The 13,287-nt window shown below is 36.8% G+C and overlaps 1 protein-coding gene across 1 annotated transcript in view; it reads right to left on the bottom strand.

Annotated features, from left to right (window-relative positions):
• Positions 1 to 12,324, bottom strand: part of LOC100165536 (protein sax-3) — a 74,932-nt gene extending 62,608 nt beyond the window's left edge. The window contains exon 1 of the mRNA XM_001947992.5: positions 11,677 to 12,324. Within this exon, the coding sequence (XP_001948027.2) occupies positions 11,677 to 11,758 (82 nt within the window). The 5' untranslated portion in view covers positions 11,759 to 12,324. The remainder of the gene's footprint in view (positions 1 to 11,676) is intronic.
• Positions 12,325 to 13,287: the final 963 nt, after the last annotated feature.

The raw sequence follows: 13,287 nt of genomic DNA, 5'->3' as shown, positions 1-13,287 counted from the left end.
TATCGTCTGATCTCAGATATGACCGGGATAGGTACGATGGCCAAAAAAATAACATATCTCGGACAGCTGATAGAACCGTTAAGACATTATAGCAATAATTGCTTATTTTATTACTTATATATAAGACGAGAGGACATATTTGATACTAAAAGAATATAAGTGGTCTGGGCCTAGCCTGTTAACTGTTATCGTCGAGTATAGACAACATAAAATAAAATATAAAATGTAACCAAAACGTTGTTTGATTTGTTTTTTTTATTATTTAAATAGCATGATACAAGTGTTTGAACTACCGATATTCCTGAACATATATTGTATAAATAAATACCGAATAAATCAAAATATGTTGACTTAAAATAGTTTTAATAAATCACAATTTTTTAATAATTTAATAATTGTTAATAATCAAATAGAAAGTTTTATTAAAAATAAGGTATTAAATATAGTAAATATAATAATATATTATAATATAATGTTTTATTATATTTTAGTGAATTGAATTTATTTTTCAATGATCGTATTATATGAGAAAACGTTTTCTTTATTTTAGTTTTTTTGAAAATCTCGAGGAATAAGTAAGTATTATGTAGTAGGTACCTACTCACGGAAAAAAAAAGATTTTTACATATATTTTAAATCGTATTACTTCCAGTCAAGTATTTTGAATATTTTGGCAATAGTTCTGAAATACGGCGGCAATACCATAACTTTGCGGAAACAATAAAATCGTATATAAAATATGAATTTATATCGCATATGTTATTGTAATGTATTCCGTCTCTCTCTATACAACAATGTGGTTATTGATATATTCAACGGAGTTATAACGCTGATCGACGAATTCGAAAACTTTCGGGACAGGGGTCATATAGTATGTATTTTTTATTTTCATACGAATGCAAATTTTGAGGGGCGCACTGCAAAATGGTCACACACAAATAACGCGCGCATCGAAAACAATGGGTGTCCCAAAGGATTCACGATCCATAATAAAACCGACAGCGAGAGTAGGTATAATATATTTATTGTGACACGACGAGAATGGCTTGACGTTCGACTGCGGGATATATTATATAATAAATAATATATAGGTATAAATCGTTCGGTAGGTTTATACCTATATTATTATTTTATAATACCTCCAGAGCAGAGTTCTCAAACTCGCAATAATATATTAGGTATCCGCGGTATCTACTGCAGAGAGAATAACAATATGTATACCGCCACGCGACGTGTATCCGCATTATCGTATAGGTCCTATACATTTATTAGACTTCAAACTATTACGCGCGCATAATAATAATATATATAATTGAAAAAAAATCTTTACGTTTTTTTCTGCCTTTTTCGTTTTTTTTTATACTCTCGTAAAATTAAATCGTTCATTCGTGCGAACATGACGATAAAAACAAATTACGGACACGGCCCAAGGTAATCGCGTGCCCGCGTAAAACTGAATAGGCAATAACAAAAACGCGGCGCGGGGCAGGCGGTTGGAGTGGAGAAAGTATAGGGTTTAGGGGTGCGTATATATGGGAAAAGCCAGGAGGACGCGCGCGCGTGCGCGGCGTAAAGGACGTCGGGGTGGGAGGGGGTGGGAAAAAAACGAAGGGTTCTGTGGAAAACAAGAGGATTTCGGTAATATTCCGTCGAGCTGTAGAGCACCGCGGCTATCCCTCGCCGTCCACACGCCGCCGCCGTCGCCGGCATCGGAATAGCCGAAAATTCCCCGGACGGGTCTCCGCGGTTGTAATTTCCAGAAATCCCCCTTTCGTACCTTTCCAGAAGATAATCCGTCACGACCCTCGTATATAATAATACCCACTGCGTAGAGGATGTTTTAAATCTTCTTCTCCTCCTCCTCCCCCCTCCCCTTCATCCGATTCAGCTGCCCTCCCCTCATCCCGTAGGAGGTACCTATGTAGCTATATACATGTACAGTAGTGTACACACTATATTATTCTGTCTACTTCACCTCAACGCCGAGTCCGCGAGCCCCTAATAACACGGAAAGCTGTGTGTCAAGTTTTCAGCACGTCGGCGAGGGTGCACGAGTCTATAGCGTATATTATGGCTGCGCCTACGCGAGCTGCGTTACAAATATCTATGCGGTTCAGTCGATGATTACACCAACGACCGTAATTATTATTGTTATACATCGGTTCGCCGCCGTAATTAAGACGATTCGTTTTTGAACGGTTGCTCTGCGTTTGATTGAATGATACAATACGTTATTATATTATGCACACACAAGTAATATATAGTAATAATATAATGTTTTATAGTAAATAAATTGTGGCAATATGAAAAACTATTAGTATTAAAAAATAAACAAATTGAAGAGAAAAAACCAGAAATAAAGAGTGGAAATAGTTTGTTTTTTTTTAACGTAATATTATTACTGTTTTATAATATTAGTTTTTTTTTCCACAACATATTGTTGCTGTTGCTTTTTTTCTTTCTTTTTAATGAATATTTTTAATTTACCTAGTAAGCATGTTATATTTTTTTTCTTCATCAATTATGTTTAGATGTTTCTTTTAGATCATAATATCGCTTGAAAAAAAAAAAAATTGTTCGTCTTAAGTGTTATATTATACACTATATACACTCGTACAGTGCGAGGGGATTGGAAATTACGGTACGGATCACCACATATAACCACACGTGTGTCGTCTGAAACCGAGAATATAAAATTTAATATCCATTAAGACGACGAGTGCGTGTGTATTATTATGTATATTATATTTTTTCGTATCTTTTTCCCTTAGAACGGAGCACACGTGTGACACGTCTCTCCGAGCGGCGGACTGTTATAATAGTAGTTCACATCGGCGGTATGTATGCTCATTCAAAGGCGCCACCACACGCACCTATGATGCATAAAACCTACACAACGCGCCACTGCTCCATCGCAGGACGTATCCTTGACTACCCCGTTGTGGGACCGCGTGAGTTTCGATTTAATAATAATATATAATACTGTATTCGTTTATAGTTTTTTTTTTTTTTTGTTCCTAGTCAGCAATTCGTTTCGAGCGCCGCAAAAAATCTATCGACAAAAGACAAACAGACCGACGGAGACAAACTGAAAAATAACAACAAAAAAACAAAGCAAAAGAAAAGAAAAACAATTCATGCGATTCGACGTGACAGAGCACCTGTACCGTGTAAACTTTATCCCTCGTCGAATAAATCTCTCCGTTTGGACACTTTCATCATTCCCAATCGAACGGAAACTTTTATCTATATCATTGCGTATAATATGAAACGCGCGTACCCATTTATATATATATATATATATATTCGTGGCGAACGAGGAGATCCGTGAACCGTATAAAAGTTGGGCGGCCGGACGTTGTCGTTTCACGGCCGATACGCGTCGCAAAAGTTTGGCCCCGGTTTTTGTAGTTTTTTCTTCTCCTACCCCCCCTCCATCCCGCCTAATCTATTGTCGTCCGATGGCCCGCAGCCACCGCTGCCGTCCAACCTTCCCCTCCCCCTAGTCGATTACAATTTCGGTAATGGCCGACCCCGAATAGAGAAGAGTTTTTCGCGATACGCGTGGCACACGGTGGACAACCGCGTACCGTCCCACACCCTCCTCTTCCTCCGGAAATGGATGTCCGGTTAAACTTAAGTGGCAAACCGTTATTTATTAATAGGTCCCGCACGTTCGGTATAGGACAGTGCGCGCCACGGCGACGGTCGTGAGGGTCGTGGTTCCGGGGACAAGTGTCGTGTGTTCCGGGTCCTCCGTTCGCAGACGCCCCTGCAGCCCATCCCCCTCCGCCATCCCGCAAACGACCATCCACTACTGACCGTCACACGGTTATTTATCGCTGACTGTCCGACACCTTTGTTTTTCGTTTCTATTTCGATTAAGCGCCTCGCCGATTGCAGTGACCAGAAATATAATATATATACCGCCCCTACAGATATATTATAATAGCGGGTACCTAGGTATAATACGCATGTACCTCTGAGAATATCCGATATCATTAGCTGTAGTTATATATCTGTATTTTATTGTTTACCTATATTTTTTAAGGAATGTGCGGTTGTGCACGTCATAATAATATAATATTATGCTTGATCGATGTTAATTTCCAATTCAAATTTTCAAGTCATCAGGTTTCCGTCGTGAATAAATTCCGGTAAACCAGAACGCGCGTGGGTTTTACCAACGTTATCACGTCTCGTGTAGGTCTGTGCGATTTCATCGTCATAATGATAGGCACACGTAACACGTTTCTCCGCGACGTCCAACACATTTTTTGCAGTCATTTCCTCTCATAAACCACAAATAGATATGCTTTTGTAATGAGTCACCCGTACTTTATAAGGTACATATAATAGAATTGTGTTGAGTGTTGGTTTTATTCATCGAACTGTTTGCTAAGAATCATCTTATAAATGTGACGCATAAATCACCCATTAGCTAATATACATATTCCAACGTTGATGACAAGTATACAATTTTTTTTCTTTAATGCAAATAAAATATTTTTATTGATAATATTTATATTTTTTTTCAATCAACAACTTATACATTAATCTTTTGAATTTAGATTTACTTTGATTTATATTTCAGTTTCATATCTTACTATAATAGGTACCTTTAGAATCATTAATAAACATTAATAGTATTATATTATTGAAATTACGGATAATATTGTGTTTCAATTATGTAGAATTTTTATTGGACATAAGATTATTACGTTTCCTGTTAAAATGTAAATCTTAAAAATACTCAAGTCTATAACTTTTCACAAATTAATATATTTTTAAATATGAAAAATCATACACTCCATCGTAACTCGTAATACATGTTTAATGTTTTTAAATGATTAATGTACTATATTCACGAGTGTTATTTGTTTCAGTGTGTTGAATAAAAACACAATTGGAATTACTTAATTCTTATCGGACAAAACTCATATAGAGTAGATTAAATTTAAATTTAAAAAAATCAATACTTACGTAATTTACTTTACCGATGCCTTTTCCCCTTTTGTGTTTAGAATATTTTCTTAGTATCGTTTGCAGTATTAACAATTCCTCGTTTTTCATTCCTACCTGTCTGAGCCTTTCAATAGTCCTGACTAGAAGAAATGAAATGGGGAGGGGTATTGTATTGGAGCTTTACATTCCCCCTACTTTGTCTGCGACATTGGAATTAATCTTAAGACCTTCCGATCTATACACGTATATAATATAAACTACACTAGATGTTGACCGTCTGAAAGGAGATTTATCATAGTTCACCCCCTTCAACCGTGAGACCCACCTCCTTAACAGGTTAAGACTTTTAATACCCTGTATCATATATATGATAAAGCCCCTTTCTTACTATCTCTCTCTCTCTCTCTCTCTCTATTTCTCTCTATCTATATATATATATATCTCCCTCTCCTTCCACGAGGGTCGTCGTAGGTTAAGAGAAATACAATTTACTTATCTGTCACAGTGTACGGGTGACACGTTAATGGCAGCCACACTGTTACCTGCACGAGGTGAAGACGAGTTGGTCGGGAAGGGTGGTTCTATCTCCCGGGGGGCCTTCCGCCGGGACTATGGCGTGTACACCTTCTTATCGCGTGAATTACGTAGTTTCGTGGAAGATGTGAACCACAAGATTTATATATGGAGAAGCAACCGAACAGCGGTGGGCAGGCAGACAGACGGGCTTTGGGAGTTTAATTAAAGCGAACCAAAAGTTTTGCCATAGCTTATTTTAAGCCCCCGGGCCCACGTACACGGACCCCTCTACAATTATTTACTTATACGTGCTTACGTTTTAATACCCAACCATCATATGTGATAGCGTGTTAAGACATTTTTATTTCCATTTTAAACATCGTAAAATCTTGTAACCATATACTTTTCAACCAGACGGGTTTCAGTGTTAGGATATAATTTAGCGGTAGGTATATACACGATAATAATAAATATGCGAGTATGCAAACCGTGAATGTATACTAGCTCTTTCTCTGATAATTAATATCCCGTTTGGATTTTCCCCAATTATCCACCCTTCAATATTGTAATGAACGATTAATTATAACTGTCTGACTACATAATATTGTACACTGTACGAGTTTGGTACATATTGGCTATTTCAATTTATTGTTCTTTTACAGTTTTAAATTACATTTGAATTCACATAGTATACGGCGCATCGTCTATATCACACGAATACATCAAAAAGTTTGCAGCCAACTTTAAAAACAAACTCAGAACTATAGTGACTGAAACTTTTACATAAAACGTATTGCATGGGTGAGACGACATTTTGTTCATTTATGAACTTAAGCATTTTAATAGTTGACATGAAGATCCAAAACAACGAAAAACCTGTTTTTTAATGAATCCCTAATTAGTAGTTTGTGTTACAGTTGTACCTTTTGGTTTACAAGCATTTAGTAATTATAACGGATAATTATACGACTCAACATATTATTAAATTATATATTTTGTGTTTAATACTTTTGTTGAAATATTACTTAAGTTTCAGTGGTAATTTGTCTTTTTTAATATTTTGGTTTTGATGACATACCATTTCCGTAAAATATAAAGGTAAAAAATGTTAATAGGTTACCTACATGTAACATATTTTTATAACAGTTAAATTCAATTGTATTATACTTCAACTATTTGTTAAAAACGAAATTATTCCAGTGATATTTATTTATAATATTTATTTTAAGTTCAGTATTTTTGTTTGTTTAACTGTAAAATACTTATACAGTTTAATATAGTAATAAATAATTAAAAAAGGATGTTTGACTATAATCTAATACAACATCGTATATATTATTAATATTCAGAGCATTTGTGTATAAGATTGCTTAAAAATTACTAAAACTTACCTAAATATAGTTTTCAACATTTAATTTCTTCTTGGTGTGAGGTAGGAAAAATCATACTTGAATTCGGCGTTAAAAGAGTATAAAAGAATAAAAAAGATAAAATAAATTGCTCATTTTGAAATAAAAGCCTGCATAATGTTCCATCGGGGAGAAGGCGTTTATTGCTGAAGTTTTTGCGAAGTTGCGCGACTTTTAATAAACGGATAGTCCAATATCTATGAGCCTTGTCATACCACGGTGAACTTTTATACAACTTTGTGTACGTTCTTTTCGTTTAATGCATTATAATAACATCGTATTTAGTTTGTACGTAATGCGTGTGCAAGTAGGTGCTATTATTTGCTGGATAAAAAGTGAAATATAGAACGGACTCAAAACGAAATGTCGGAATATTAAAAATAAAGACTTAAAGGCAAGTTTTGTTTTTTCAAGTTTTTTTTTTTCATTCTTGCCCTGGTTTTTGTAGGTATCGCATTTTATGCGTCCGAAAAAGAAACGTGTTTATTCGAAAAGAGCCCATTCTAAATTGTTTTGTAACCCACAATGATGACTTGTATACGTATCATACCAAGTTTAATGACTAGTTTTGGTTCATTAAGCAATACGGTTTATGGGACAACTAACCGGAAAAAACATCAAACTTGTTTTAAAACGAGATGTATACTAATGGTATTTACCCAAAACTTAAATCGTGCAAGTTAATGCGAAAGTCCCTCGAGACAACGTAGTTGTCTTTTCTGTGACACTTTAAACTATTTGGGACCTTAATCATTCGCCTTCTGATTAATACTAATGAACTGAAAACATTAAACATCAAAATATATCTTTAGTTTATCGATGAATTCGATTAATCTTAAAAGTTTTGTGAATTATTGAGAACATAGCAGTTTAATATAATGTTATTAATTTGTTTGGAACAAAATATAAACGCGAATTATTCAAAATGATAAAACCAATTGATCAAGAAACCAAGTTCAAAATATTACCATAAATGTAAGTAATATTTATTTAACTGATGTTATTAGAATAATTTAAACAGGGTTCTTGCAATTAATCGAAAAATATATTATATTATTTAGTATTTCCGTATTATAAACTAAACTTAATAGTGAGCACTATGCATTCATAGTTTACCATAATACGAGTATTATACTCGATTTGTTCTAAAATAAACGATGTTGCATGCAATAGCATAACAATATACATTTTTGCCTGCAAAAATATACGCTGTTCCATTGATTTAGAGTACTCGCTAAAATGTTCAGTCAAATCAATATGTTATAACATTATATATATATTATATTATTAATGTTTTATATTCAATGTGCCGATAATACTACGTTTCTCTTGGCGTTTCAACCGATTGCAAAATATTATTAGGGTGGAAATAGTTCTATAATAATAAATATATATGTGTATGATGTACCACAGCCATTAATGTCGGCGTATAATCACTATAATGTCTTCTCTATATCGGATGTTATCAGTTCGAGTTCAAAGGGAAATCTCGTTTCAAATTGAATACGGAAAAGTCCAAAAGGACTCTTACTAAATAACACATCGGATTACAGCGAGCCGCGGAGACGGAACAGTGTCGCCCGCGTGCACCCGACCTGCACGACCACGATTCTCGTTTTCCTAACTCGGTTAAAAGACCTTTGTGCGACGAGGCCGTATGGTGTGGGTGCAGGTACTTTTCTATACGTCGTATAAGTAATATTGTTATTACAGCTGCGTAATTAATAATAAAATACTATATCGTTAATTAATATCCGCCGTTACGCATTCGGCAGCAGCAACATCACGATAACCCCAACACAGGCTCCTGCCGGCTGCCACCCGGTTGTTCCATCTACCTCGTCTTCTTCCTCCTCCTCCTCCTGCTCCTGCTCCTCTCATGAAACTTTTCTCCGCCCACTACTGCTCGGCACACACACCCGACCGCCGACCTAACCCCTTCCCGCCCCCTGCTACACCCCGCCAGCCAGAAGTGTTTTGCCTAACCGTGCGAAATCTCCGGTATTTGTACACCTGACAATACGAAAACACTAACCACGCCGCACCAGCCTCCACCCGACGGTCGTGTGTATACATAATAACTCGCCGTGTAAACTCGCGACCGCCTTTAATGAGCGCAAACACGTGCGACGGGGATTACGGGACGGCGGAAACGACCGGGTGTGACGAAAAACTTCGACTGAACTGCAGCAGCAGTAATAATATTATTTCCGCCGGCCCACGGAAGCCGAATGCAAAAATCTCGCGAAAAAAAATTGTATATTATCATTAATCGCTATTACAATAAGTATAATATTATGATCACGGTATTATATTATATAACTGTTACGCGCGTTCGTCGTACCCCGGTGCGTGAATTCAATCTATGTATACTAAAAAATCGATTGTTCATAATAATGATAGAGAAAAAAATTTTTAATCGACGGATATTGTTAACTATAGACTGCGTGTACATTGTTTATAATATATTTTGAAATTCCGTGTTCTAACACGATAGTGCCTATCTCGGATACTAACGTTTATTAAAATATTTACACATCGTCATAATAATATATTCCGATATTCGTGCGAAAACACGAGATTAAAATTTCAACGTATATGTCCTTTTCATCCCGATAGAAAAGTACGTGCTTATATTATAATCGACAACATTGTTATATGTATATCCAATCTGAAATAAGGGATTATAATATATACCATTATTTTCAGAGAAAAACAAACATTCCGAAATAAACCGTATAATATATTATATCGAACGAACTAATATTTTTGTTTAATAAAAACACCTATAAAACAGACCCCCCAGCTGTTTATATACCTGCCTATTAGTTATACGTAGGTATATGTATTCGATGTGTATAACGCAAATGTCTATATGTTGTTTCAAACCAGACGTAGGTACATATTATGTAATTTACCTTAAGTGAGATGGGTCAGTGTTCGTTGCTGCAGGTCTAATGAAAATATCACGATATTTAATATTGATGCGTTTTGAACACGCTATAATAGAACACGATAAAAACTTGCAAAATGAACACCCTAATTGAGATATACTACCTACTCCACGAAGATAAAAAAAATAAAACATCATTTTTTTCTCTGAAGGGCTAGTCCATTAATAATGATGTTGTCTACTGCAGCCTACAATCGTAAAAGTAATTTTTTATAAGTATAAATATTTTTCATTGGCAGATCATTACGATGATTGCAAATAAACAAAATGTCGAATAACACGTCTATATATATATATTTGTATAGACAATTTATTGGTGACATCGTGATTTTAAAAATTGATAAGATTCGTTATGTAAGTACACGTATATTATAGTTGTCAGTTCGTAATTGTAAATTTGAAGTCACGTGCGTTGTAGTCAACTTCTACTTTTGATAATCATATGATGGAAAATGTATAAAACTAGGTAATTTAAATGTAATGCAGATATTAAAAAGAAGATCTAGTTAGAATCAGTATGGTCGACTGATGAAGTATAAATCCGGTCGACGCTGAATTATTATTAAATTCAAAGCTAGCACTATTAAATTATTTCTTTGGGTAATTTGATTGCACTGAACGAGAGGTATAAAAATGAAGTGGAGAGCAAAGCGCAGTGATGAAAAATAAGGGTGAAAAGTACGGACAAGGGTGGTGGAGGCGGTGGTAGTTCGAAGACGAGGACACTTCATTCGCGGCGCATAGGGGAGTGTAGAGGACTTAAGCCTCTGACGACGATATATGCTGCCGCGTTATGAAAGGTACACGTCAAAGGTCTTAAGGGACGGATGCAGGGGGTGGCTTTTTATCGGGGAGCCAAGGATCACGCATACGAGAAATACGGTCCGAAAAATTCCACGTCTGCAACGTTCCGGAGAAATCTGAGTCAAAATCCGCAAAAAAAAAAACAACAAACAAACAATGGAATAAAATATATGCTTTTAGAAGTTTAGTATTAAGCGATTATTGGTTTTAGGTCTCTGGCTTGTACGGCGATTTTTACGTAGTAATTTTTTTATATTAGTATTATTATTATTATTATTATTATAGCAGTGTATCTATCCCTATCCGATATCGGAAACAAATGAATTCGCTAATTGCAGGAGTCATTAGCGAACTCGTTGGTATTATCAAAATGGATGAAATACACATAATTCATTATTAACGAACGCTCCGCAGTCGTGCGATACGTTTAGTTAACACCAGAGATGTATTTTAATATCCGTGTAATTAAATTTGAGTTTCCGCAAGTTGAACGCAAAAAAACATTTTTTGATGAAAAAAAAGAGAGAGAAAATAGTCTCCTCGAGAAACTCATTTCCGTGTGACTACAGAGGAAAATAAAACGGGCGCCATTCTGAAGAGAATGGTTTTTCGGATTCTGCACGATGAAGAACCTACATAATAACAACATACGCCGCAGGGAAGAGGTGGAGTAAGATTTAAGTTGTTGTGACGTGCGACAGGTGTCGAGACGATATGCCTCACGGAGTTTCAGGTATATAATATTATTATCATTGTCATTAATATTATTATCAATTACACTCCGTGTACAGTAGTGGACGAGTATATTATTATAATATGTTATCTGACCGATGCAAATCTTTATCTGGACCCCGTATCCATGGTGCATATAAGATCACTTGGCAGAGTTACCCAGGGAGTCTAGTTAGTGTTACGACAGAATAGGTGAAATTTCACCTATTCTGAGGTGTTACAGTCAGCGGAGTACGACTAATAATAATATAACGATATCAGGTATTAAATATTATAGTGATAAGTTGTTATTCTCACCTGTGGGCGCGTAGACAGCCAGGGCACAGACCGCGACGACTGCGGCGGCGATGCGGAGCCGGTGGTCTGGCGACGGTCGCATGGCAGCGGACCGTGTGGAGCAGACGAAAAAATCCGCAGCGGCGGATAGTTTAACACGACGGTGGACGGCAGTCGTCGGATGACGACGACGTGACGACAAAACTCCGCGGTGGTGAGTCTTCCGGCCACATGACGGCCGCGTGAATAAAAATGTCAACAGACGTTAACGCGATTCGACGTTATATAATGTAATATATATTATAATGTAATTAGACTTTTGCTAGATTTCACGGTAGAGGCGCGTTATAGAGGCGTTTGAGAAAACTCGAACGAAAATTTAATAACGCGTACCGCGGCGGAAGTGGTGGTGTTCGACACTTCCGGTCACATACACCGGCCGATTGATAATAAAATATTGTATTGTCAGTGCGTTGTCATGATGCTCGCGACACACAGTGGACGTTTTGTTCTGTACCGCGTAAGACGACGGACACTGCACCCGCGCACTTGCCGCACACGAACGCACGACAGCTGCACGACGACGACGACGACGACGACCGACGGCGGCGATGACGATGAGGTCTGTACCGTAACGCGGACGGTCTTGTATTGACTGCCGCGGCGCCCGGCGCTCGTGATAGTTGACGCGCGGTGGCGGCGGCGGCGTCGTTGTCGTCGTCGTCGTCGTCGTCGTCGTCCCCGACACCATCATCAACCGTACACCCGTGTCCCTCCCACGCCCTTCGACCGTTCGCGCCCCTAGCGCCCCAAGCGGACGTGTGTGTATACTCGGCGGGTTTTCGCGAGGGAAAATTATTGCACCCCTATTTACGGCATACGGTTTTCTTTCGTAAAACCTACACATATGTATATATATAAATATATGTAATATTATGCTATTGTAAAATATATTGTCCACTTGCGTAAGTTATAGAATATTATTGTATTATCGTAGACGAACAGGTCTCCAAAACTCAAACCGCCGAACCCCGTCTGCATTAACTATATTATTATTATAAAAATAATGTCTAACGGAATGAAAATACGGTCGATGTGGTATTATTGTAGGTATCGATATTATCCACACCGATGTGATCACATTGAGCGGAACTTACAACTGTTGTATGACAGGTATATATGATATCGATGTATCTATCGTTTTTCACGTCGTCCTCGCGGGCACATAGCATGCGCAATCTATTTTTACAGTGTCTATAATTATATAGGAAACGCATATTATTATTACCAATATATTATTGTTATGATGCAAGTACAGGATACACGCTTGTCTTCCGCTGTGTTACAGACTTACAGTATCATTAATGGTTTATACTTAATATTAGTTATCTATATCTACGGTTAGGTTTACTCCTTTCGCAGTTTGAAAATCTTTCCTCTTTCGGACCACCCAATATGTCTTATCATTTTGCTGTTTGTATATCATATACGTATAAGCATTGATTAAATATACATTTAGTATTTAGCACATTATGGTATCAGTGTACAACAAAACCGTCTTAAATTCGTTAAAATAAAATCCTGTTCGTTCCACAGATGTTGTCGGAATACATCCATCCAAAGACCAAAATA

Source organism: Acyrthosiphon pisum, chromosome A1 (assembly GCF_005508785.2).
Source record: "Acyrthosiphon pisum isolate AL4f chromosome A1, pea_aphid_22Mar2018_4r6ur, whole genome shotgun sequence".
NCBI lineage: Eukaryota > Metazoa > Arthropoda > Insecta > Hemiptera > Aphididae > Acyrthosiphon > Acyrthosiphon pisum.
The sequence above is the reverse complement of the archived record's forward strand: the minus strand, read 5'-3'. Positions and strand labels throughout refer to the sequence as shown.